The sequence below is a fragment of the Oncorhynchus clarkii genome, chromosome 19, assembly GCF_045791955.1.
Source record: "Oncorhynchus clarkii lewisi isolate Uvic-CL-2024 chromosome 19, UVic_Ocla_1.0, whole genome shotgun sequence".
NCBI classification, from domain to species: Eukaryota; Metazoa; Chordata; class Actinopteri; order Salmoniformes; family Salmonidae; genus Oncorhynchus; species Oncorhynchus clarkii.
In genome coordinates, this window is record NC_092165.1 from 32,627,987 (window position 1) to 32,655,915 (window position 27,929).

At 44.6% G+C, this 27,929-nt stretch overlaps 1 protein-coding gene across 14 annotated transcripts; it reads left to right on the forward strand.

Annotated features, from left to right (window-relative positions):
• On the forward strand, positions 1–27,880 carry LOC139375055 (HECT domain containing 1). Of its 14 annotated transcripts, none has more exons than XM_071116444.1 (41): positions 1–211; positions 2,132–2,419; positions 2,707–2,941; positions 3,409–3,636; positions 3,846–4,127; positions 4,674–4,944; positions 5,310–5,386; positions 5,914–6,012; positions 7,385–7,499; positions 8,339–8,513; positions 9,491–9,629; positions 9,829–9,999; positions 10,184–10,406; positions 10,641–10,904; positions 11,164–11,240; positions 11,625–11,759; positions 12,041–12,187; positions 12,477–12,571; positions 12,662–12,767; positions 12,893–13,027; positions 13,238–13,377; positions 13,490–13,813; positions 13,923–14,089; positions 16,793–16,969; positions 19,147–19,818; positions 20,642–20,863; positions 21,105–21,238; positions 21,574–21,730; positions 21,896–22,118; positions 22,234–22,288; positions 22,594–22,776; positions 23,126–23,342; positions 23,465–23,675; positions 23,879–24,080; positions 24,381–24,518; positions 24,690–25,321; positions 25,578–25,656; positions 25,759–25,852; positions 25,957–26,107; positions 26,380–26,524; positions 26,798–27,880. In XM_071116444.1, the coding sequence occupies exons 2-41, from the start codon at positions 2,280–2,282 to the stop codon at positions 26,933–26,935; spliced, it is 7,575 nt and encodes a 2,524-aa protein (XP_070972545.1). In that variant the 5' UTR covers positions 1–211; positions 2,132–2,279; the 3' UTR covers positions 26,936–27,880. The 14 variants fall into 14 exon arrangements, with proteins under 14 accessions (XP_070972545.1, XP_070972550.1, XP_070972554.1 ...); XM_071116439.1 differs by having other exon boundaries at positions 5–211; positions 19,006–19,818; positions 21,105–21,283; XM_071116440.1 differs by having other exon boundaries at positions 5–211; positions 19,006–19,818.
• Positions 27,881–27,929: the final 49 nt, after the last annotated feature.

Genomic DNA, 27,929 nt, shown 5'->3' on the forward strand with positions numbered 1-27,929 from the left:
ATACATACGACGGAGAGCCAACTGTGTTACCGCAACGGCTCTCCATTTCGCTCGGATGTGTGTATTGCATTACCGTCCACTTTGACCTTAATGTCTCGGTAAAAATACCTAGGAATTAAGCAGTTTTTTTGTTGCTTAGGTTCGCTTGTTCCTCTACATACTAATTGGTTTAATCGACCGTAATTTTCTTCTCGTCAGCTGCTGAAAGACGGTGAGTGATTATCTGATATGTTGGTGCTGTAAACCAAGCGACCCAGTTTTTCCTATGTGCTGTGACTGACGGAACTGTGGCGGCCTTGGGCTCTCCTGGAACTGAAGCCTCGCGGATTATGTGTTCATGGTCAGGCCATGTATTATAACATTGTAACTGTTATTACGACCGTGGTTTGAACTATTCAGTATTTTCCAATTATCAAAATATGCATGTTGGCTAGTAAATATTTTCTGCTTGTAATGTAATTGTTTAATTTTAGACAACTAGCTAACGAGACACCGAGTTAACGTTAGCTAATCTGAACAGCGTTAGGAGTTAACTGTTAGATAACGTTAGTTACACTGACAAACATCAGCTTGTTGTAGCCAATTGGCTAAAACTGATATGCAGAGATCAACTAGAAAATCACAATTTTGCCTGTTGGCGTACTTTCTATACAGTCCGCTATGTTTAGATTCCCTCCTACCACACACTTAGCTTGAAGTAGCTAACTAGTATTTAATATACTAGAGCCTTTAACCGGTCACCAGTTACTTGCTAACAAACGTAACAATCCCTAGCAAGCTATTTAGCTAAATATAGCCGAAAGTGAACTACATTAACGTGACTGACTACAGTACTAAAATAAACAATCCCTAGCTAGCTAGTCAATTTAGCTAAATATAGCCAAAAGTGAACTACATTAACGTAACTGACTACAGTACTAAAATAAACCATCCCTAGCTAGCTAGTCAATTTAGCTAAATATAGCCACAAGTGAACTACATTAACGTATGACTACAGTACTAAAATACAGTTTATGGAAGAACAACATCAGATAATAATGTAGCTAACTGGTCAACGTTATGACGTGTCTTCGTGGACAGATGGCTATGCTGATAGAGCTGGGCTAGCTAGCGAGTCAGTAACGGTGGGGGCCTTATCTAGAGCTAGCAACTGGTACCTTGTTTATGTTTGTTAACTATGCAGTTTAGCTTGTTTGTACCTAACAGTACGATTTTTATACTGCCATTTTTTTTAGTTAGCTAGGTTGTCTGTCACAACTGCAACGTCAGTAGCTTGTCAATTACAGTAACAAAGGTAGCTAACAGTAGCAAGCTAACTTAGTCATGTAGCTAACGTTAGCTGGCCTGCAGTGGCAGTAAAAATGAACCAAGTCATGATCTAACTAGCTAGCTAGATAGTCCTATTTTAAAGAACTGCTGACTTGAACATATTTGCTGTCCTTTATGGCGATATTTGTGACATTAGGTACTATAGTAATGATGACCATGTCACTTCAGTGAAGAGATGTCTGCACATAGGCTTAATTAGTGTCTCTATTGTCAGACTGTAAATAATGAAAGGTGGATCAATTCTACTTACCTACAATACTTTTTTGGACTTTCTGTTTGTATCTCAAAGGAAATGGAACCTAGGCCTAAATCCTACACAACAGCTCAATACAACCTCTTGGGTTGCTAGAGTCATAGAAACCTCAAGCACTCTGTCAATTTGTGATTAATCTGTTGATAAGATGATCTGCCCCTAGCCTGTAGCCATCCAGGCTCAAACAAAGGAGACAGTTCTGCTGTTAATCAGTGTAGTCCACCCCCCAACTGAAAATATTTGATCTCACTATTGTGTTGAGATGGTACCTCCACTCTACATACAGAAGCCGAAGAACAGGTTTTGTGCCCCACTTATTTTCCTGAGAGGAAAAGTCAGTTGTTGTTTAGTTATGTATACCAATTACCTTGTTTCAGCTGTTACACATAAACTAGCTACACACCTTTGTTGTTCTGACTTACCCAACATAATCCCATTGGCAACTGCAAATTTGAGGCAGCCATGATTAAACTAAATGCCTGATTTCTCTACCCCTCTCTTTCTACCTTCTCTCTCCCATCCCTCCTTCTGTCTCCCTTCCTCCCCCAGGTGAAGGAGGACTTCATGACACACGGGAGGGAGCAGTGATTGGACCTATCAGTGTTTTCGCCATCCAGCGGATGAGTCCCCAGCTCAGCCCACAGCAGTGATTGGGCTAGGTGCCAGATAGGGAGCTGTCTGTAGCAGGGGGGTGATCATGGCGGACGTGGACCCAGACACCTTGCTGGAGTGGCTCCAGATGGGCCAGGGAGATGAGAGGGACATGCAGCTGATTGCCCTGGAGCAGCTCTGCATGCTGCTGCTCATGTCTGACAATGTGGACCGCTGCTTCGAGACGTGAGTCACAGACACACACATTCAACTGTTGATCTCACAAATGTCAACTGTTGGGCTCACAAACATCTCTCAAACATCCCAAGCTGTTGTCCTCAACAGTATGACAATGCAGTGCTTATACAAACTGTGTATAATGACAAAACAACAACTCCTTTTATGTGATTACCGGGTCATGCACAGCTGCTTGTTTACATGTCATTCAAGAGGTACATAAGAGGTCTTCTAACGGGATAAATAAACGTTTTTATAAATCAAAAAAAAACATGTCCTCTGTCCTCTTCTCCCAGGTGTCCCCCACGCACCTTCCTCCCAGCCCTGTGTAAGATCTTCCTGGACGAGAGCGCTCCGGACAACGTGCTGGAGGTGACGGCCCGCGCCATCACATACTATCTGGACGTGTCGGCTGAATGCACCCGCAGGATCGTTGGTGTGGAGGGGGCTATCAAGGCATTGTGTAACCGCCTGGTGGTGGTGGAGCTCAACAACAGGACCAGCAGAGACCTGGCAGAGCAGTGTGTCAAGGTATGCTTTTTTTATTACGAAAATGCTCCTGACGAAGACTCCGTTAGGGAACATCATACCAGTGTGGAGATCTAGTTTTTGGTTCTACATTATTCAATTATGCCCCTTGCCTTTTTCATTTTTCATGTGATCAACTGGTGGCTTCAGGCTCCCTTTCACTGTTTACGCAAGAGAACGTTCTTTCCCTTTTACCGGAGACGTTTTATTCAAATCAGAAGATGCAAATGAAGCCTTGAATATGCAGGTCATATTTCCTCTATCTGTAGTGTGCACAACAAATATATCTGTTTGAGGAAGGGCTTATATTTGTTGTAGAATAATAGAGAACATGCTCACTCTCAAAAGTAGTCGGGTGCTGTGTACAGGCCATAGTGAGATTGACCACACACCATAAAATAACGCCGTAAATAATCAATAATGAATGTATTATTTTGTTGGCTGAACTTGTTTGTGGTGTCATTTGTCAGGTGCTGGAGCTGATCTGTACCAGGGAGTCTGGAGCAGTGTTTGAGGCTGGGGGTCTGAACTGTGTGCTTAGCTTCATCCGGGACAGCGGTCATCTGGTCCATAAGGACACCCTGCACTCCGCCATGGCTGTGGTGTCTCGCCTGTGCAGCAAGATGGAGCCCCAGGACTCCTCTCTGGAGACCTGCGTGGAGTCCCTCTCTAGCCTACTCAAACACGAGGACCACCAGGTGAATAGAACACCCACTCAAGAGTCATCGGTGGGGGGAGGCATCCATACACATTGGTGGTGGATGGATTAGTTTTCCCTTTACCATATAAATACTTTGATGTTCTGGAGAAGTAGTATATAAATTGACTCCATTATCATCGGAAAGAAGCTCAAAGGTCTGGTTGATTCCGTTGCTATTGATTTAAAATGCAACCCGTTGATCCACAGGTGTCTGACGGGGCTCTGCGCTGCTTCGCCTCCCTGGCGGACCGCTTCACCCGCCGAGGGGTGGACCCAGCGCCTCTGGCCAAGCACGGGCTGACAGAAGAGCTGCTGTCCCGGATGGCTGCTGCAGGAGGCACGGTCTCCGGCCCCTCCTCCACCAGTAAGCCAGGCCGGACCTCCACTGGGGCCCAACCCACAGTCGCTGATTCCAAACTCAGCAACCAGGTGTCCACCATCGTCAGCCTGCTCTCCACCCTGTGCAGAGGTTCTCCCCTCGTCACTCATGTAAGGACATTTTACAATTGGTCTTGTTTTTTTTAATATACACAGTTACAAAACAAATTGGTCCAATATACCCTTTCTGAAATGTAATCTTCAAGGACCATCCCAAATATCAAAGGCACTACACCCTGAGAGGAGTTTTATTAGAATGCTTTTTAAATGAAGTCCTTAGCCTTGACAAATTATTGCAGTTTGATTTGCTGCCAAATTGGTAGCTGTGTTTGGTGTTGTGTGCCCTCTGGGACACATTTCTGTATTAGTAAGAATTAATAATATATTCCAAAACAATTTTATTGGCACAATGTTAATGTATGAACTGCAATATCTTAAAAGCTAACGGTAATAACAAACAAACAACCTTGGAAAGGATCCAGTTTCAGAATATTTCAGTAACGAGCTCTGTATTGTAATGAGAGCTATGATGAAGTGAGAATGGCTAGCGTAGGAGAGTAATGGATTGGGGTAATAATTTACAGCTGTGTTTTTGTTTTGCCTCTTCCCTGTGTGTGTGTGCGCCTGTGTGTTTCCTGTGTGTGTGTGTGTGTGTAGGATCTTCTGCGCTCTGCGCTGCCTGACTCAATGGAGAGTGCACTGCAGGGGGATGAACGCTGTGTTCTGGACACCATGCGTCTGGTGGACCTGCTGCTGGTGCTGCTGTTCGAGGGCCGCAAGGCTCTGCCCAAATCCACCGCTGGCACAACAGGACGCATCCCGGGCCTGCGACGGCTGGACAGCTCCGGGGAGCGCTCCCACCGACAGCTCATCGACTGTATCCGCAGCAAAGACACAGATGCGCTCATCGACGCAATCGACACTGGGGGTGGGTGGATTATAGGGTCAAAGGTTATGCACTATAAAGGGAATAGGGCACCATTTGGGAAGCTGACATCCTATGTTTTATTCTTCCTCCTCTTCTTAATAACTAAATGTAAATATCAGGTTGTTTATTGTTCCTGGAGGATGTTGCCATAGTGATAACCAAAAGATACCTTTGTTATTAACACCATGTGGTGTTTCTGTCTGGAGGCTACAGGGGGTTGTGGCAGAGGAAGCTTGTCCAATAAGGTGGAATGGTGCCCTTTTTCCTCATTAATTTCAGCCTTTTGTTTGTATAATGGTAGATGTATCATGTTTATGATGGCGTGCACGCTTTGTCAATTCCCCGAAATCATTCCCTTGTTTCAGCTTTTGAAGTGAATTTCATGGATGACGTTGGGCAGACTCTTTTGAACTGGGCCTCTGCGTTTGGCACACAGGAAATGGTAAGATGTTAGCTGTTATTTTTAGACTTGAGTCTGTATCCCTCCATCTCTTTACAGGGTAATTGTAATAGTTTACCCTGTACATTATGGTGGCCATTATGCATGGGAACAGAACAGAATGGCTCATTGTGCCCAGGAAATTAAGGACAGTATCTCCTCCCTGTTGAGCTGCAAGAACAAAGCTGTTCACAACCAGGAAGTGCTCAAGGCTCTCAAGGTGTCCATAGCAACAAACAGCAGCATAAACATTAATGAATGCTGTGTATCCATAATGTGGCCTAATGCAGCCTGACTACTAGGGTTTGGTTTAATAATTGCTTGTTTGTCACCTCGAAACCAGGTCTATCACGTTGTCTTACAAAACACCTTGTATTCATTAGGCTCCAAACAGAAGAAAATAGACTAGGAAGGACTGCGTGGACTAGTTTTAATAAGAAACCTTTCTATTTGCTATTTCAAAAATGTTTTTAAAAGTGTTCCTTTGCCTGGACCATGTTGAATAACCCCTGTTGTGGTTGGTGTCCTAGGTTGAGTTCCTGTGTGAGAGAGGTGCTGATGTCAACAGAGGTCAGAGGTCCTCCTCCCTCCATTACGCTGCCTGTTTCGGACGGCCTCAAGTAGCAAAGGTAGCTATGCTCTCTTTAACCCTCATAGGAAATATCTTCTGACGCTTTGTTTTTGACCAACATCCCTTGACAAAGGCCCAGAAGCCGGAATGTTGGGCGCTGGTTTATGTTGATTTCAATTAATGTAAATAAATCACGGTGCGTGCGCACTCAATCCTTCTCTATATGTTGTTTGGAAATACACTACATGACCAAAAGTATGTGGAGATGTGCTCATCAAGCATCTCATTCCAAATCATGGACATTATTAGGGAGTTGGTCCCCCTTTGCAGCGATAAGAGCCTCGAATCTTCTGGAAAGGCTTTCAACTAGATGTTGGAACATTGCTGCGGGAAGGATTATTAAGGTCGGCACTGATGTTGTGCATTTAGGCCTGGCTCACAGTTCAATTCATCCCAAAGGTGTTCGATGGGGATGAGGTCAGGGCTTTGTGTAGACCAAGTTCTTTCACACCGATGTCAACAAACCATTTCTGTAATGACCTTGCTTTGGGCATAGGGGCATTCTCATGCTGAAACAGGAAAGGGCCTTCCCCAAACTATTGCCACAAAATTGGAAGCACAGAATCGTCTAGAATGTCATTGTATGCTGTAGCGTTAAGGTTTCCCTTCACTGGAACGAAGAGGTTTAGACCGAACCATGAAAAACAACCCCAGACCATTAACCCTCCTCCACCAAACGTTACAGTTTGCACTATGCATTGGGGCAGGTAGTGTTCTCCTGGCATCCGCCAAACCCAGTCCGTCGGACTGCCAGAAGGTGAAGCGTGATTCATCACTCCAGAGAACGCATTTCCACTGCTCCCGAGTCCAATGGCTGCAAGCTTTACACAACTCCTGCCGACGTTTGGCATTGCGCATGGTGATCTTAGGCTTGTGTGTGGCTGCTCAGCCATGGAAACCAATTTCATGAAGCTCCTGACAAACAGTTATTGTGTTGACATTGCTTCCAGAGGCAGCTTGGAACTCAGTAGTGAGTGTTGCAACCAAGGACAGACAAAAAAACTTTAGCACTCGGTGGTCCCGTTCTGTGAGCTTGTGTGGCCTACCACTTCACGGCTGAGCCGTTGTTGTTCCTAGACGTTTCCACTTCACAATAACGGCACTTACAGTTGACTGGAAATTTGAAGAACTGACTTGTTGGAAAGGTGGCATCTTATGATGGTGCCACGTTGAACATCACTGAGCTCTTCAGTTAGGCCATTCTACTGCCAATGTTTGCCTATGGAGATTGCATCGCTGTGTACTCAACGGGTGTGGCTGAAATAGCCAAATCCACAAATTTGAAGGGGGTCCACATACTTTTGTGTAAATAGTGTACAGTTAGACCCTATGCATGTTGCCTTAGTAAACATCGCTGTCTGTGTCTCTAGACTCTACTGCGACATGGTGCCAACCCTGACCTTCGAGATGAAGATGGGAAAACTCCCCTGGATAAAGCCAGGGAGCGTGGCCACAGTGAGGTTGTAGCCATCCTCCAGTCTCCTGGTGAGTTATAATATATGAACATAATCACACCTTCCAATGATTTTCGAGTTGATTGGTTGATGTTTATTATTGTCCTTGAGGAGGAAATGATTTCGAAGTTACATATACACATAGAAACAACAACGAGCAAACAACAAACCAGTGGTTTAAAGTGCTGAAGTATAAATACTTTAAAGTACTACTTAAGTAGTTTTTTTTGGTATTTATATTTTTGAGAACTTTTACTTCACTACATTCCTAAATAATAAAATGTACTTTTTACTCCATATATTTTCCATGACCCTCAAAAGTACTCGTTACATTTTAAATGCTTAGCAGGGCAAGGGTCCAATTCACATACTTACCAAGAAAAAAGAAAATCCCTGGTCATCCCTACTGCCTCTGATCTAGTGACTCACTAAACACAAATGCTTAATTTGTAAATGATGTCTAAGTGTTGCCCCTGGCTATCTGTAAATAAAAAAAGAAAATGGTGCCATCTGGTTTGCTTAATATAAAGAATATGAAATGATTTATACTTTGTTTTGCTTTTGATACTTAAGTGTATTTTAGCAATTACATTTACTTTTGATACTTAAGTATATTTAAAACCCAATACTTTTACTCAACTAGTATTTTACTGGGTTACTTTTGCTTGAGTCATTTTCTGTTAAGTTATCTTTACTTTTACTCAAGTATGACATTTGGGAACTTTTTCCACCACCGCAAAAAATGGACATAGCAGCTGGGTTATCCGACTGGCAGTAAAAAAAACTTGGTTATGAGTGACCCATATCATGTTCTTTATCTGAAAACAAGGACAGTGGTTATGTGACAACCTGTTGTGTTCTGTTCTGTAGGAGACTGGATGTGCCCCGTTAACAAAGGAGAGGACAAGAAGAAGAAAGATGCGAACAAGGAGGAGGAGGAGGGCAGCGAACCCAAAGGAGACCTGGAGATGGCCCCAATCTACTTGAAGAGACTGCTACCAGTATTTGCACAAACCTTTCAGCAAACCATGCTACCTTCTATTAGGTGACTTTGAGAATCATTTGACCAATCGACCCAAGGTCCATATAAATGTACTGTAACGTTACCAGTGTGTTCTAGGCAACATAAAACTGGCCTTCTTTAGACTAGTTGAGTATTTGGAGCATCAGAATTTGTGGGTTTGATTACAGGCTCAAAATGGCCAGACACAAAGCACTGAAGATCTTGTACAATGCTGTGTACTACTCTGTTGATGTTGAGACTGGTGTTTTGGGTACTATTTAATGAAGCTGCCAGTTGAGGACTTGTGAGGCGTCTGTTTCTCAAACTAGACACTCTAATGTACTTGTCCTTTTGCTCAGTTGTGCACCGGGGCCTCCCACTCTTTATATTCTGGTTAGAGCCCGTTTGAAGGGAGTAGTACACAGTGTTGTACGAGATCTTCGGTTTCTTGGCAATTTCTCGCATGGAATAGCCTTCATGTCTCAGAACAAGAATAGACTGATGAGTTTCAGAAGAAAGTTACTTGTTTCTGGATGTTTTGAGCCTGTAATTGAACCCACAAATCTGATGCTCCAGATACTCACTAGTCTAAAGAAGGCCAGTTTTATTGCTTCTTTAATCAGAACAACAGTTTTCAGCTGTGCTAACATAATTGCAAAAGGGTTTTCTAAAGAGCAATTAGCCTTTTAAAACACTAAACTTGGATTAGCTAACACAATGTGCCATTGGAACACAGGAGTGATGGTTGGTGATAATGTAGATACTACATAAAAAATCTGCCGTTTCCAGCAATAGTCATTTACAACATTAACAATGTCTACACTGTATTTCTGATCAATTTGATGTTATTTGGAATGGACAAAAAATGTGCTTTAGTTAAAAAACAAGGACATTTCTAAGTGACCCCAAACTTTTGAACGGTAGTGTATACAATACTATTTATATGACTAAGTGCCTGAATGTATTTTCATTTCAATAGGGTTATATGCAACGCCATTAACACATGTCCCCCCCCCCAGGAAAGCTAGCCTGGCTCTGATCAGGAAGATGATCCACTACAGCTGTGAGGTGCTGCTGAAGGAGGTGTGTGACTCTGACACCGGTCACAACCTGCCCACCGTGCTAGTGGAGATCACCGCCACCGTGCTGGATCAGGAGGTAAGGCAATACACAACATCCATCCCTTTGTGTGTGTTCCACTGTGCTGGATTAGGAGATGTGTGTGTGACCCACCACTGTTAACAACGTCGTCCACCACTGACCTGATGCCTGTTAAGCTCTCTAGTTGCACCAGGTTTCATCCACAGTGCTTGTGTCTGGAGGCTAAATTAACTGTGGTGTCTCTCTTCTGCCACAGGATGATGATGACGGTCACCTGCTGGCCCTGCAGATCATCAGAGACCTGGTGGACAAGGGAGGAGACGTCTTCCTGGACCAGCTGGCCAGGCTGGGCGTCATCAACAAGGTGTCCACTCTGGCCGGACCCACTTCAGACGACGAGAACGAGGAGGAGTCCAAACCAGAGAAGGTGAAATAAGAACACCACATTGCAGTCAGACCAAAGATGCGCTGATGGAGCTTTCTGATGTCTATGTTAATGAAAAGCACTCTACAAATGTATTATTATATAAATGTATCATTCAAGTCTATCTCTGGATAAGTTTCTACTTCATGACTAAAATGTAAATGTTTGTCTCTCTTTGTCCTGCCAGGAGGACGAGCCCCAGGAGGAAGCCAAAGACGTGCAGCAGGGGAAGCCCTACCACTGGCGTGACTGGTCCGTCATCAGGGGTAGGGACTGCCTGTACATCTGGAGCGACGCTGCAGCCCTGGAGCTCTCCAACGGCTCCAACGGATGGTTCCGCTTCATCCTGGACGGCAAGCTGGCCACCATGTATTCCAGCGGCAGCCCCGAGGGAGGCTCCGACAGCTCAGGTAGACCTAGCTACATACCTGGACTGTTATGACTTGAACTTCCCCCAACTAGCTATTTATTCCTCTTCATCTCCTTTGGGACATAAGGCCAGTATGAGCTCTCTCCACTTATGTACATGCAGTTATAAATGAATGAATAACAGTATGATACTGGAGATTTCGCAACCAACATCATGTTCCAATTTGTCTAATGTGCTAATGACGACATCATCATATCCTTGTTTGCCCACCCAGAGAGTCGTAGTGAGTTTCTGGAGAAGCTGCAGCGTGCCCGTAGCCAGGTGAAGCCTGTGACAGCTAGCCAGCCCATCCTGTCTGCCCTGGGTCCCACCAAGCTGACGGTGGGTAACTGGTCCCTGACCTGCCTGAAGGAGGGAGAGATCGCCATCCACAACTCTGACGGGCAGCAGGCCACCATCCTCAAGGAGGACTTGCCCGGCTTCGTGTTCGAGTCCAATAGGGGCACCAAGCATTCGTTCACCGCTGAAACGTCACTAGGTCAGTTGGTTTGGACTTCCGTGCATATAGGTCATAGATTTCATGTTGTATTTCATTCTGTAATTAAGTGTTCATTTAGAAATGCATATTTCTAAATAAGGAAAATGTAAATCAATAGTAAGGATATCCTCTGCTAGAATGAGGGGAGGTGGTGATGGCCAGGGGAAAGCCATCAAGGGCACCAGTTCTTAGTCTGGTTTGCATTCTATGGGGATTGTCTTTCTAATAGTTCCTTTTCTGTTTGTTTTGCGTTGTACAGGGTCAGAGTTTGTTACCGGCTGGACTGGAAAGAGAGGAAGGAAGCTCAAATCCAAATTGGAGAAAACAAAACAAAAGGTGGATGTTTTGTTTTTTAGCAGTGACGTCAGTCTGCTGTTCAGTGTTTTTCAGTATTATTATTTTTTTCTCTAAAGCCAGCTTCCTTCTCCCTGAATTTAGAAGATAACTTTCTCTTTTAACAGGGACACAGATTGTCTTTTTGCTTTAGACCGCATGACATATTATCCATCTAGTTGTTAAGCCGTCATCATTATTTTAGGTTCTATGATACTGTAGTTACCCTCCAGTCTTTCCTTACCAGTGAGACTAGAACTCCTCCCTGTCTGTTCCTGTGTTTTGCTATGTGGTCGTTTTGCCTACCTTAGTTGAATGCACTGGATTTGTAAGTGTCTCTGGATAAGAGCGTCTGCTAAATGGCTAAAATGTCAAATCTAAATGTAGGTGAAGACTGTGGCCAGAGACCTGTATGAAGACCACTTCAAGGCAGTGGAGAACATGCCCAGGGGGGTGGTGGTCACCCTGAGAAACATCGCCACCCAGCTGGAGTCTGCTTGGGAGCTGCATACCAACAGACAGGTACTAACACAGAAGCACATCAACTCTAACCTCATTTATATCACAATCCGATAACGTTATGCATGCCAACAGGCGGGGGTGAGGGAATTGCCTTGGAACACTCGCACAACAGCACTCGGTACTATTTTACAGTGAAATCGCTACAATGATAAGATTGAGTAGATTTTTATTTGACTTACTCTGACATGGAGTTTTTGTTGTCTTGGTTGTTCTGTCTGAAGCTGTAGGCGACAGGTTTGATGACACAGTGAAAGTTAAATGTACTGCTTTGTCTGTTGCAGTGTATCGAGGGAGAGAACACATGGCGAGACCTGATGAAAACGGCTCTGGAAAACTTGATTGTGGTTCTCAAGGATGAAAACACCATCTCCCCATATGAAATGTGCAGCAGTGGCCTCGTTCAAGCACTTTTTACAGTCCTTAATAATGTAAGTAGGTTGGGATCGATGGATGGTTGAGGCATTTTGGATGTGTTCTAAATGGTACCCCTTTTCCAATTTAGTACACTACTTTTCACCAGGGCCCTTTGGGCAACAGTAGTGCACTACATAGGAATCCATTTGGTCTGCGGATTTCTCTTCCTTCCTTAGCCTTGTTCTCAACACTGTCTGGGCATCCAACTTCCTCAATGTTGGGACAATAAAACTTCCTGAATCTGAATATTTTGCGTCGTTAGTCCAACTCCTGCTCAATTCCTGTTTTTCTTTTCTATTTCAGAGTGTGGAACTTGACATGAAACATGATTGTAAACCATTAATGGAAAGGATAAATGTATTTAAAACTGCATTCAGTGAAAACGAAGATGATGAAAGGTAATCTAATAATTTGGACTTTAATATAAATGATTTGTAAAAAAAAAAAAGTGTTAGTGGCTCATCTCCTGGTTTGTCCCACTTATTCAGCCGACCCGCAGTTGCCTTAATCCGCAAACTACTAGCAGTCCTGGAGTCCATTGAGCGGCTACCTCTGCATCTGTATGACACCCCAGGCTCCACCTATAACCTGCAGGTGAGTCTCTCCTCCAGCCTCACCTCACACTAGTGTTGGTGACCAGTCGTTTGTTTGTTCCAGCTCCCTGTTTATTGCTTAGGGTCAGTAAAATGGATTCGTCATTCTTTGTGTGCGTGTGTTAGATCCTGACGAGGAGGTTGCGTTTCCGTCTGGAGCGTGCTCCCGGGGAGACAGCGCTGATCGACCGCACAGGGCGCATGTTGAAGATGGAGCCCCTGGCCACCGTTGAGTCTCTGGAGCAGTACCTCCTCAAGATGGTACTTCAACCCTGTTTCATCCTCTCATTATCTGCCATTCTGTGTGAGGGGATCAGTTTGAGCAAGTTGAGGTGCAGAATTGCTAGTCTTGATCACATAATATAAGTTATTTAGTATGCAAGGTGATTTGAAGATCAGTGATTCTGTGCATTCCGACTGCAATGTAGTCCATCTCAAACATGCACGTAATCTTGTCTCTCTCTCCTCCAGGTGGCCAAGCAGTGGTACGACTTTGACAGATCCTCCTTCATCTTCGTCAGGAAACTGAGAGAAGGACAGACCTTCACATTCAGACACCAGCATGACTTTGACGAGAACGGAATAGTTTACTGGATTGGCACCAATGCAAAGTAAGTCTCCCATTGTCTTTATGTACGAAGACCTGATAATGAGCTTAATGCTTATGAGCCAATGTAAGAAAAACAACTTTGTATTAATCTAGTGTTTCCTTTGTGTCTCCAGGACTGCCTATGAGTGGGTGAACCCAGCGGCCTACGGCCTGGTGGTAGTGACCTCCTCTGAGGGTCGTAACCTGCCCTACGGCCGACTGGAGGACATCCTGAGTCGGGACAGCTCTGCCCTCAACTGCCACACCAACGACGATAAGAACGCGTGGTTCGCCATCGACCTGGGCCTGTGGGTCATCCCCTCGGCCTACACCCTGCGCCATGCCCGTGGCTACGGCCGCTCTGCCCTCAGGAACTGGGTGTTCCAGGTGTCCAAAGACGGCCAGATCTGGATGAGTCTGTACACCCACGTGGATGACTGCAGCCTCAACGAGCCAGGGTAAGTCCCAGACAGAATGGCCCATAGGGCAGGAGACTCTCATCAGGAAAAACTCAAGACCCTAAACCTGTAAGTCTGATTCTGACTGTGAGTTTGTGTCCTGTCGAAGGTCCACAGCCACCTGGCCTCTGGACCCTTCGAAAGAGGAGAAGCAGGGCTGGAGACACATCCGCATCAAGCAGATGGGGAAGAATGCCAGTGGGCAGACCCACTACCTGTCTCTGTCAGGCCTGGAGATCTACGGCACCGTCAGCGGCGTGTGTGAGGACCAGCTAGGTAAGAGTCTGCACCTGGGTCCTCTCAAGGTTTCTTCCATCTAGGGAGTTTGTCCTTGCTACTTCTGCTAGCTCTTTGGGGGTTTAAGCTCGCACTAGTGCTGTCAAGGAACAGTCAAAACACTTAATGATTTTAACAATGTTGTTGATCCATCCTCACTTTTCTCATATCACAGCCATTAAACTCTGTGACCCTTTTAAAGTCACCATTGGCCTGAAATCCCTGAGCGGTTTCCTTCCTCTCCGGCAACTGAGTTAGAAGGGATGCCTGTATCTTTGTAGTGACTGGGTTTATTGATATACCATAAGTGTAATCAATAACTTTACCATGTTCAAAGAGATATTCAATGTCTGCTTTCATTATTTTTACCCATCAAACGGGGAAAGGCTTCATACCCTGGCATGACGTTTTGATAACTATTTAAACCTCTTGGACAAGGTGACTTTTATCAATATATTTGGCTCGATTTACTCAGATTCTAAATGGCTAATTAGCATCAGATTAAACATCATGCGCACTACAATTCTCTGCAAGCTCCAGCACATCTATTGCTGACTGTCTTTTGCTAACAGGTATTGTCAATTTAAAACTTGCACAACACAATTTTTGTGGGGTAAATATAGGCAAATAATATATTTATTTTTTATTTAACCTTTTATTAATGAGGCAAGTCAGTTAAGAACAAATTCTTATTTACAATGATGGCCAAACCCGGACGACGCTGGGCCAATTGTGCGCCTGCTTATGGGACTCCCAATCACGGCCGGATGTGATGCAGGCTGGATTCGAACCAGGTACTGTAGTAGTAGCCTCTTGCACTGAGATGCATTGTCTTAGACTGCTGCGCCACTTAGTAGCCCCTTTTTATATTGATAAGTCACCTTGTTCTAAAGAGATTTACACTGTTCTCAAAAGGTCACGCCAGGGTAAGTCTACATGAAACGGCCCGTATTTTAGTGTTTCTAAAATCCTCCCATGGGAAAAATGAATGGTGGGAAAACGATTGGAACCATTTCCCTGTTTGACTGCTAGGTTTTATGGGTATTATGACACATACTGTGGTACTCTGTGGCCTTTGTGGTTGAATCTGAATTCACTGCTCTAGTGAGGGACCTTACAATTGTCTGTATGTGTGGGGTACAGAGATGAGGTAGTTGCTCAAAAATAACTTATGTGATTTGTTAAACACATTTTTACTTGAACTTATTTAGGCTTGCCATAAAAGGGGTTGAATACTTTTTGACACGAGACATTTCAGCTTTTTTATTCATTTGTAAAAAGTTTGAAGATCATAATTCCACTTTGACATAAAGTATAGTGTGTAGGCCAGTGACAGAACATCTCCATTTAATCAATTTTAAATTCAGGCTGTAACAATAACATTTGGATAAAGTTGAGTGTGAATACTTTCTGAAGGCACTGTGTGTATGTGAGGAGCACTCTTTTTGCTGAGGCCGACACTGGTTGTCTACTAAACAAAAACTATAAACACGACATGCAACAATTTAATTGATTTTACTGAGTTAGAGTACGTATAAGGACATCAGTCAATTGATACCAATTCATTAGGCCCTAATCTATGGATTTCACATGACTGGGAATACAGATATGAATCTGTTGGTCACAGATAACTTTAAAAAAATAAAGGTAGGGGTCCTGGATCAGAACCAGTCCGTTTCTGGTGTGAACACCATTTGCCTCATGTTGCGCGACACATGTATTTTGTATAGAGTTGATCCGATTGCTGATTGTGGCCTGTGGAATGTTGTCCCACTCTGTGCAAAGTTGCTGGATATTGGCAGGAACTGGAACATGCTGTCGTACACGTCGATCCAGAGCATCCCAAACATGCTGAATGGGTGGTAACATGTCTGGTGAGAATGCAGGCCATGGAAAACCTGGGATATTTTCAGCTTCCAGGAATTGTGTCCAGATCCTTACGACATGGGGTTGTGCATTATAATGCTGAAACATGAGGAGATGGTGGCAGATGAATGGCATGACAATGGGCCTCAGGATCTCGTCACGGTGCATTGAAATTGCTATCGGTAAAATGCAATTGGGTTCGTTGTCTGTAGCTTATGCCTGTCCATACCATAACCCCACCGCCACCATGGGGCACTCTGTTCAGAATGTTGACATCAGCAAATCGCTCATCCACACACCGCCATACACGTGGTCTGCGGTTGTGTGGCCGGTTGGATGTACTGCTAAATTCTCTAAAATGATGTTGGAGGCGGCTTATGGTAGAGAAATAAACATTGAATTCTCTGGCAACGGCTCTGATGGACTTTCCTGTAGTCAGCATGCCAATTGCACGCTCCCTCAACATGAAAAAACTGTGGCATTGTGTTACAACTGCAAATGTGTTGCCTTTTATTGTCCACAGCACAAGGTGGAACTGCGTAATGATCATGCTGTTTTAATCAGCTTCTTGACATGCCACACCTGTCAGTCAGCTTTCCAAGATAATCCATCTAACAGGGATGTAAACACATTTGTGCACAACATTTGAGAGAAATACGTTTTTTGTACGTAAGAAACATTTCTGGGATATTTTATTTCCGCTCATGGAACATGGGACCAACACTTTTACATGTTGCGTCTTTATATTTTTGTTCAGTGTAGGATGTTTATGAATAATTATTCATTTGATTTTAATGACTCCAAGCAATCTGACCCGTCTCCTTCTCCCCTCCACAGGTAAAGCAGTGAAGGAGGCAGAGGCCAATCTCCGCAGGCAGAGGCGTCTGTTCCGCTCCCAGGTGATGAAGTACATAGTGCCAGGGGCGCGCGTGGTGCGGGGCATCGACTGGAAGTGGAGAGACCAGGATGGCAACCCAGCAGGAGAGGGTACGGTGACGGGGGAGGCCCATAACGGTAAAACTCTACTACAACCTAAGCCCACACCATCTATTATAATGTCCCTGTGTGTGGAACTGAACCCCCACACACACAGCTTGCATAGAAAGCTTTTGTTTTTCTATGAAAAAAGGGTTTAAGAAATATTCTTAAGGGACTTAGTTGACTGACATGATGATGCATGTTTAAACTGCTAAAGCAGGAACAGATGCAGAGCTTTATCCCAGAATAAACCCATATGTCACCCATCATCACATGAGGAATCGGGCTGCGTAACTATGGATATTGAACATAGGATGTGCAAAAACTAGTGACAATGGAGTCATTGATACAAATATGGTAGACCATGTTTTTGTTATACAAATTGTGAACATCAAGTGCATTTACATGCTTTGAGGAGCCTTTTAGTACATCTTAAAGGGCAATCCACCACTTTTCAACCTCGTTTTCGTTATCTCTAGCACAATACCAGTGTCTACATACGTGAAAACGGTGCATTTCTAATTTTTGTTGGAAAAAAATAGTTTTAAAACGTTCTACCCAATTAAAATGTAAACATTTTAAGTGATTTTCGAACACTGAGATTCACGGTGACATGGGGGCAATAACATTCCCTCCTTCTGGCCTGAAACTCATTGCAGGTTTTGAAATACACTGTCTTTTTAAAAACTTTTATTCTTACCCTTTGATGTCACAGAAGCATTTTTTAGGACCTTTTTAACTACAGAGCATCAAAACGTGACATTTTCACATATGTAGAAACTGGTATGGTGCTGGAAATAATGAATAGGAGGTTGAAAGTGGCGGAATTGCCCTTTAACCCAAATCTCCTTTTTTACTAACTCTCTCGTCTCACTTTTGTATGTTAAATACTGAGGGTCGAGTTGGTCTGAAAGAAATCAACCAACAGTTGTTCATTATGTCCTAATATAATGTTTGCACTTACATAACATCTGTGCCTTAACCCTGATCAGTAACTTCAGAAACAAGGTCTTTACAAGACATTGTACAGGTGGTCGGTGGCCGGTGCTACTACACAGTTCTAAACGGGACAGTGTTTTTTTTTTTTCATGGCTTTCCCACAAAAGGCTGTTACTTTCCTACTTTCTCTTCTGCTTCTGACCTCACGCTACAGGCCTATTACTTACTCTTCTCCAATCCAATCGGGAAACGAGGCCATTCTTTGTTAATGAAAGATAAATAATAACCTTCACGAGCACTTTAACTACAGAGCAGTCTAGTGGTTGATCTAAGTCAGTGCTACTGCTCTGCTGTGTGACTAGACTGCATTATATTGGGCTCTTGCTTTTCCGGCCACATTATTAAATACAAGGGCCTGAAAAGCATCACGTTACCTATCTGTATGCCGAACGTCTTTTAAAACCATTCATGATCATTTTACGTATTTCACTAAACTTGCCAAACTGTCACTACCATTATACCCTTTTTGTTATTAGTTTGCTAATTTGAAGTGCAACCCTCCCCCCTCTCCCCCAACGTACCAGGTAACCTTTTCGTACTTGAAGCTATCTGTTAGATCTCTGGGTAGCCATGTGTTTAAATACTTTTTGACTAATTGTCTCCATCAATCAACTAAGTGCATGTTGATGTCACAATTTGCAGGCACTGAATAGACTCACTCCATTGCAACTATATTATATTTACATTGATAAAAATATTCTTCAGTTCCTTTTTCTCAGGTGGCTTTTAGCTTCGCATTTGCAAAATTCTACTTTGCTTGTCATTTTCTAACTCATGATTTCTATCTGATTGCTTCACCTGGACCAGAGTACTAGACCATACAGTATTGTTAAGACAACCAATATCTCAATTAGACTTGCCATTGATTTAACTATTCAGCAATATGCTAAACATACTATCAGCTTCAGCATAGCTGCATAGAATGGCATGCTGTTGAATTAGTCTGAAGCTGTATTCAGCCCACCTGTCATTTGTCATAAACAAAGGTATCTGGTCCAGTGTCAAGCCGTGCTGCTGTCTTGACTTGCTGTCTGCTCTCTGCTGGGTCTCACAACATTCATATCCCTTTCCAGGCTGGATTGATGTCACCTGGGATGCTGGTGGCTCAAACTCTTACCGTATGGGTGCTGAAGGAAAATTTGACCTCAAGCTTGCGCCAGGGTACGACCCTGAGTCTGCGCCATCACCCAAACCTGTCTCATCCACTGTTTCAGGCACAGCGCAGTCCTGGAGCAGCCTGGTGAAAAATAACTGTCCGGACAAGGGCGGCTCCTCCTCGGCTGCAGGGGCCAGCTCTTCAAGCCGGAAGGGCAGTAGCAGCTCGGTGTGTAGCGTGGCCAGCAGCAGCGATATCAGTCTCAGCTCCACCAAGGTAGAGCGCCGGGCCGAGAGCCTGCTGGGTGGGGTCCTAGGGGTCAGTGGTGGCACCATCGGGGCAGAAGGCCAAGAGCCCATTGTGGTACTGTCATCCGAGGCTGGATGCGTGTCCAGCACGTTAACTGCTGAGGGCGGCGAGCGGAAAGCGGGCGCGGACAGGCAAGAGGCTGTAGATGCCACGTCCATCTCCATGGCACTAGTCAGTGTCAGCTCGCCTGACGTCAGCTCGGTGTCCGAGTCCTCCAGTAAGGAGACGGCTTCCCAGAGGCCTCTATGTTCTGCTGCCAGCGCCCGTCTGTCCGTTAGCTCTCTGCTGGCGGCCAGCGCTCCCATGAGCTCCAGCGCCAGCGTGCCCAACCTGTCGTCACGGGAGGCGAGCCTCATGGAATCGTTTGTGAGGAGGGCTCCCAACATGTCCCGCACCAATGCCACCAACAACATGAACCTGAGTCGCAGCAGCAGCGACAACAACACCAACACACTGGGACGAAACGTCATGAGCACTGCAAGTGAGTATTCAGCCTACTGTCTGCAGGCCAGGAATGCATGGGATACACAGCCCTCAGCCTTCAGTTCTCCTCAGCCTTCAGTGCACATAAAGGGTCCACTGTCCAGCCGGCTATTGGACATGATTGGCATGACTTGTAGAAGGAGCCTTCTAACTTGGTTTTGAGATTTGGTCACACTTTTACATAACATTTGAGTTTAGCTTCAGCTAGTACAATAATAAATTAAATGTTTACAACCTGGAGTAGTTGTCAATTTGACATTGTAAGGACACGTGTAATGTTTGAACAAGTACTGTGAATGCACACGTCGCAAAAATATGCTAAATGTTTTACGTTGTGTTCAATATTGATAATTTGATTGCTAATCTGATCACCACACAAAGGGAAGGATCAAACAGTCACTCATCTAGACAAGAATAACTACTGGCTTCACATATAAGAGTGGTGTTGTTGCTTTTGTGCTGATGTGTTTTTGTTTGTCTTTGCTCTAATATTAAGCTATTTCGTTAAACCAAGGAGAATCTAACTTTTTTTTTTTTTTTACTTTGCTGACAGTGCATTACTAATGTATTTAATTTCCATTTTTTTGTCATCCTTAAATAGAGCTATAGAAATAGTGAGCAGTGGATCATTTTATAATGTTGACATTTTATTTACTCAACATGACTTCCAGTGGTCAGAAGATGCTGACTGAGGCTTGAATGTGACAAGCATGTGTAGTGGTAGAAGAACAACCAGCATTGTTTGAACTGGAACCAAAATAATACCTGCTTCTTTTTCTGTTTGGGAACTAATCGCATTTTTGGTTTTTGTTTGTTTGCAGCTTCTCCTCTCATGGGTGCACAGAGCTTTCCTAACCTCACAACCACTGGCACCACCTCAACTGTTACAATGTCCACATCCATAGTAACCAGCAGCAATAATGTAGCCACGGCAACCACAGGTTTGTCGGTTGGCCAGTTGCTCAGTAACACTCTGACCACCAGCCTGACCTCTACGTCTAGTGAGAGCGACACTGGTCAGGAAGCTGAGTTTTCCCTCTATGGTAGGCTATACTAGACTTACTATTATTATTATTCCTATGTTATATACATATTATAAATCTATTTTCTCCTCAACTACTCCTCAGCTTCTTCAACATTTAACATGTTTCTACTGCCTAACATCCATGTTAACATTTGACACATCTTGACTCCTCATACATTTGGCTAGCACTTTCTCGGAGAAGTGCATGATGATCAAAGTTGTTTTTAGTGAGACCTCACACTTGAGTCCTCTCCCTGCAGACTTCCTGGACAGCTGTCGCGCTAACACGCTATTGGCCGAGTTAGATGATGAAGAGGATCTGCCTGAGCCAGATGATGATGATGATGAGAACGAGGATGACAATCAGGAAGACCAAGAGTATGAGGAAGTTTTGGTACGGTCCAGGGTAAACCTTGGTTTCCACATTCATTTTAATAGGGTAAAATTTGTTGCAGTTTCTCTTCATATAGTGTACTTGTCGATTTGCATGCTTGTACTCCCTTTTTAAAAATAGTTGTCTGAACCTCCCTTAAGTTTGTCTGTAAATTCTGTGGATTGTGAAGTGTGAGATTTGTTAATGTATGCAATTTTTGTTAGTGTTTTGTTTTTATAAATGTTTCTTTGTCCTGTAGATGTCTAATATTGGTGTTGCATGTTTGTGTTGGGTGTAGTACCTTGTCTACCACTCCCAAAGAGCTGACGGCGGTTGTTCATGTCCTGTTTTAACAGGAAGAGGAAGAGTATGAAACCAAAGGGGGTCGGCGTAGAACCTGGGACGATGACTTTGTCCTCAAACGCCAGTTCTCTGCTTTAGTCCCGGCGTTCGACCCCAGACCAGGCCGGACCAACGTCCAGCAGACCACCGACCTGGAGATCCCTCCCCCAGGTAAACACACGACACCAACAGTATTCAGTTCAATATGTATGACTGTGGATGGACTTGGTTTTGTACATGGTTACTAGACAAATGGCAAGTCTTTCAGACATACTTCAGTTGAACTCTAGAGCACAGTGGTGAGCTTTTTCTTCATGTCTTTCCTTGTCCTTACAGGTACACCTCGCTCTGAAGTCCAGGAGGAGGTTGAGTGTCCCCCCTCCCCCCACCTTGCCCTCATCCTCAAAGTGGCAGGGCTTGGAACCACCCGAGAAGTTGAACTACCTCTCTCCAACTACAAGGGTACTATCTTTTACTATGTCCAGAAGCTCCTGCAGCTCTCCTGCAGCGGGAGTGTCAAGTCAGATAAACTGCGCCGGATCTGGGAACCCACATATACGTAAGTCTGAATGGTTGTTGTTTTAGCTTTTCCTCATGATTCTGTGGTGAAACCTAATCTAAAAATAGCCTTTTGATCTCCTTTCTTCATGATGTTTTGACTTTCTGTGTTGCAGGATAATGTACAGAGAAATGAAGGATTCGGACAAAGAGAAGGAAAGTAGAAAGATGGTAATTGACAGGTTTCACATCCCCTCAGTCCTTCTAAACTGCCCATTTTTAAATCTTGGCTGTGAATTTCTGTGGCTGTTCTCAAATGTGTAGCTAAATGTTCCTCCTGGACAGCTAGACAGCCATACCTCACTAACCTTTTAAAGACGCAAGGAGACTGTGACTGAAAACCCTATTAGTCATAATGTAACTAGAGTAACTGCACTGGCCTCGTTAGTGGTTAAACCAATCTACTGTAATGCATGTCTATTTGCCTTGAGACTTTACAATCAGGAAAGACCAACATTTGGTTCTTCCTGTTGTAGGGTTGCTGGTCTGTAGAGCATGTGGAGCAATACCTTGGCACTGATGAATTACCAAAGAATGACTTGATAACCTACATGCAGAAGAATGCAGACTCCTCTTTCCTGCGCCACTGGAAATTAACCGGCACTAATAAAAGTATTAGGAAAAACAGAAATTGTTCTCAGCTCATAGCTGCATACAAGGTATAGAACGACATCAAGATGTTGCTTAAATATCTGTCTATCTTCTCTTTTGATATCCTTTTCATTCTTGCTTGACTGTCACTTGTGTTAGACAGTTGCCGCTGTTTTCTTTAGCTAAATGGCTTGTGGCTGTTCTGTAAATAATGCATTACCATGATTTCCATAGACGTCAGTGTTGTGAATCTGTTCCGTTTCATTATTTTGTCATACGAGAATGCAGTAATTGTACAGTAAAATAGCCTTGTCCAGTTTTATGCTACTGTCTTCATTGTTAATCAGTGAGTTAGTATAGTCAGGGAGCTGAAGGAAACATCCGGTTTTAAACCACGGTCCATATGATTGCTTGCAGGACTTCTGTGAGCACGGATGTAGGTCAGGGGGCCTGAGCCCTGGGTCTCTGGGTGTCATGCAAACCTGTGACATTCTGAGTGTGGCCAGGGAGCAGGCCCAGGCCAAGGCTGGCTCCAGTCAGAGCGCCTGTGGAGTGGAGGACGTGCTCCAGCTACTCCGCATCCTATTCATCATCGGGGGAGACCCCCACGCCCACGCACGCACTTTCCAGGAAGGTACGGATACACATCTCGGAACACGCACTACCAGGAAGTTATGGCTACACCCCTTCGTACCCCCCCCCCCCCTGTTTGTGTTCTTAATGACACATGTTGTTAATCTACTGTGTTATGACTAGATGTGGATGACCTCCAATTCAATGCATCGCCTGAGGAATTCACCAGCAAAAAGGTCACAACAAAGATTCTCCAGCAGATAGAGGAGCCTCTGGCCCTGGCCAGTGGGGCCCTCCCAGAGTGGTGTGAGCAGCTTACCAGCAAGTGTCCTTTCCTCATCCCCTTCGAGACCCGGCAGCTGTACTTCACCTGCACTGCGTTTGGAGCCTCCAGGTTAGTGCTACTTGACATGTAACAAAAATGTGTGTCTATCGCGCTCTGTATTCTCCTGAAGATGGTGCATGGTCTTGTACTGCATTGAATAACGAACATTTTGTTCCCTCACATATTACAGGGCCTAATTTAATTATTTGAGTGCTGTCCATTTCATTCACCTTATTCTATACTGACCCTGTATGTGCCTGTGTGTCCTCAAGGGCAATAGTGTGGCTGCAGAACCGGCGGGAGGCCACCATGGAGCGCTCACGGCCCTCCACCACAGTGAGGAGAGACGACCCTGGGGAGTTCAGGGTGGGCCGGCTCAAACACGAGAGGATCAAGGTCCCCCGCGGAGACCAGATGATGGAGTGGGCTGAGAGTGTCATGCAGATCCACGCTGACAGGAAGTCTGTTCTGGAGGTAAAACACCACGCCAGATTACACCATATTACGCCAGATTTAAGCACATACATTTTACTCCTGGCCTATAAAGCACGCTCAATGGAGGATCTGTGTGAAAGGATTATTGGTTGTCATTGGTTGCCATGAATAAGTGGTTCCCATAATGCTATGTGGTGTGAAATAAGTCCTCATTCATACTCAACAATTTTGTAAGCTTACTGTACATGTTTTTTTTTACAGCTTGGTGATGTCTTCCCCGATTTAAATGGCATGGCTATGAAAGTTTGTAGTGACTGACCAATATGTCTCTCTTCCCAGGTTGAGTTCCAGGGAGAGGAGGGCACAGGCCTCGGTCCCACCCTGGAGTTCTATGCTCTGGTGGCAGCTGAGTTCCAAAGGACTTCCCTGGGTATATGGCTCTGTGATGACGACTTCCCAGACGATGAGTCTCGCCAGGCAAGTGCCGCTTTACGGTCACATGAAAACGTAGACCTAAACAGTAATATTATCCATGCAATTACATGTTCTCATTTTCCTTAAAAACAACATACTGTATATTTAGATGTTATGAACCATGTCAGTGTCACTTGAATATTTTTTGGGATTAACTGTGTGTTGTACTTTCAGGTGGATCTGGGTGGGGGTCTGAAACCTCCAGGCTACTACGTCCAGCGCTCCTGTGGCCTGTTCCCAGCCCCATTCCCCCAGGACAGTGACGAGCTGGAACGCCTCAGCAAACTCTTCTTCTTCCTCGGTGTCTTCCTGGCCAAGTGCATCCAGGACAACCGCCTGGTGGACCTGCCCATTTCACGACCCTTCTTCAAGTTGCTCTGTATGGGTGACATTAAGAGCAACATGTCCAAGCTGCTCTATGCATCCCGCGGGGGTCCTCTCCTCCTTGATCCCACCGAGCAGCACCGCCACTTCTCAGAGATCCAGTCGGAGGCGTCCACCGAGGAGAGCCAGGACACCTATTCCATCGGCAGCTTTGACGAGGACTCCAAGTCCGAGTTCATCCTGGACCCCCCTAAACCCAAGCCCCCGGCCTGGTACCACGGCATCCTGACTTGGGAGGACTTTGAACTGGTCAACCCCCACCGGGCCAAGTTCCTGAAGGAGATGAAGGAGCTGGCGGTGAAGAGGAGGCTGATCCTGGGGAACAAGAGTCTGTCTGAGGATGAGAAGAACACTAGGCTGCAGGACCTCATGCTGAAGAACCCCATGGGCTCTGGACCACCACTTAGTGTAGAGGACCTGGGGTGAGCACAGCACCCACCACCACTCATTACTGAGAGCGTTTTTAAAATTTAGTCAAGAATTCAGTGGATAATTTCCTGAATTGGAATGGCATTTTTGCTAATTACATTGTTTTGTAGGTGACGTATAATCACTTGTGGTACATTTTTTCAATTTGCTCACCTTTTCAGTTTCCAATTATGCTGATTCATTATTTGATCCTTGACCGGTATATCGTTGTCATTCAACATGGCTAATTTTGAGTCCCTTTTCTCCCAGATTGAATTTCCAGTTCTGCCCCTCATCCAAAGTGCATGGGTTCTCAGCAGTGGACCTGAAGCCCAATGGAAATGACGAGGTAGGTAGAGAACTGCACCGCTATTGGCCGTGCCCTGAGTTTTACTGGTTAGATGAGTGGTGTCTAAATCTGTCCTCTGCCCCTCTCTGTTAATCCTTCCAGATGGTGACCATGGAGAATGCTGAGGAGTATGTGGAGCTCATGTTTGACTTCTCTATGCACACTGGCATCCAGAAACAAATGGAGGCTTTCAGAGGTATGCCTATTGAAACAACACACGGATTAGCGTTAGTAATCACGTAGAAGTTTTTTTTTTTTTGCACACTACATTTTGAATTAAATGAACTTTACTTTTCTCAGAGGGTTTTAACCGAGTGTTCCCCATGGAGAAGCTGAGCTCCTTCAGTCACAAGGAGGTGCAGATGATCCTCTGTGGAAACCAGTCTCCTTCCTGGACATCTGAGGACGTCATGAACTACACAGAGCCTAAGCTGGGCTACACTCGGGACAGGTATGATGGCCCTCGTATCTACAGCTTGTAGACTAGATAATTTACTCTGGCCAGCTTGAAAAAGGTTTGTTAGATCTCCTTGTATTGACGGTGTTGGTCGTGATTTAAAAGGGGTTCAAATGACAAGAACTGAAATGGTGAAGTCACTTAGTTCCTAGAGGAACATGAGAACTTGTACTGCTGCACCAGTACATCAACTAACAGCTTGTTGTTTTCATATTTTGCTGGAGAGATCTTTTTAACTGTTGTATCTGTTCTCGTCCTCTCCACAGTCCTGGGTTCTTGCGTTTTGTGCGGGTGCTTTGTGGCATGTCATCTGACGAGAGGAAAGCCTTCCTCCAGTTCACCACAGGATGCTCCACTCTGCCCCCTGGTGGTCTGGCCAACTTGCACCCACGCCTCACCATCGTTCGGAAGGTAAGGCTCTCCATGAGGCCAATCACTGAGTTTAGGGAACTTTATTAACCTTGCATTACAGTAAGCCATCCGAATGAGGTTGATATGGACATGTTTCAGAAATGCTGCCAGTTGAAATTTGTGAAATGTTTGAAATTAAATGTATTCTGTTCAGCTTTAAATCATAGTATTGTAATGACACTACCTCCACCACTTGTATCTGCCACTCCAGACCTCTGGGATTATAGAGCAGGGCTGTGACTGCAACACAGTTGACCTATTTGTTCCCCCTAGGTTGATGCGACAGACTCCAGCTATCCATCTGTTAACACTTGTGTGCATTACCTGAAGCTGCCAGAGTATTCCTCTGAAGACATCATGAGAGAGCGCCTCCTAGCAGCTACCATGGAGAAGGGCTTCCACCTCAACTGAGCATGCTCCGTCTGCCCCATTATGACTGACCGACCAACCCCCCCCCCCCCCTCCTCGCTGGTGAAGCCTGTTGTGTTTTGTTGCAGAAAAAGAAACAAGCTGTGCTCTCTGAGATCTCTCCTCCCATCCCCACACAACCTTACATCTCCCCCGTCCTGTCCTTTCCCCCTGAAAAACTTTAGGAAAACAGTCCCATGTTAACTCAATAGCTGCTGATACAGATAAAACCAGGGCCCACCTTCCCTCTCCTCCGACCCACCTGCTTACTTGTCACAGCTCTCTCCCTCCCCCAGGGCACTCTGCTGCTTTAAGGGCTTGAGCAACTGGAAGACGGGGCAGACAGTTTCCTCATGTTCTACAGTGTTTACTATCTCTCTCTCTCATACTTTGGCTGTGAGCATCTGTGTACAGGTTCTCTGTAGATTTTGGGGTTTTCAGATTACCACCAGCTTCTCTCCACCACCCCGGCTGGCAACCTCCTTCCTTTCCCTGTGTGATGTGAGGGGGAGAAAGGCAGCTGCTTCTGTAGAGCTAACTGTAGAGTGTTTGGGCATTTCCTTACCAGGTTGTTTTACTAGTGCCTGTGTTGTTTGAATATTAGGATTACCTTGTTCCTTTTACTTCATCTAACATCATACAATCATGATGCACATGCTTATTATTTTTCCTTTTGCTTTCGTTACTGTGTGTTTTTTGATGTTTATTGCCCTGCTATAAGGATCAAAGTCCCTGAGTGCATTTGTGTAATTTGATAATAAAGCTAGAGACGACAACACTGGTTCTGTGTGCAAGGCACATTTGAAAAGGAAAAAAAAGCAAGCTATGCTTTCCCTTGTATTTTCTTTGTATATTATAAACATTTATTTAACTCAAGTTGCAGTTTGAAGTAAACAGATATTTTCAAATGTGTATGCTCCAAATAATCATTAAAATGTTTGCAAAGTATGAAGTCTTGTTTATTTACGTTAAGAACTGAATAACATTCCATGCACAT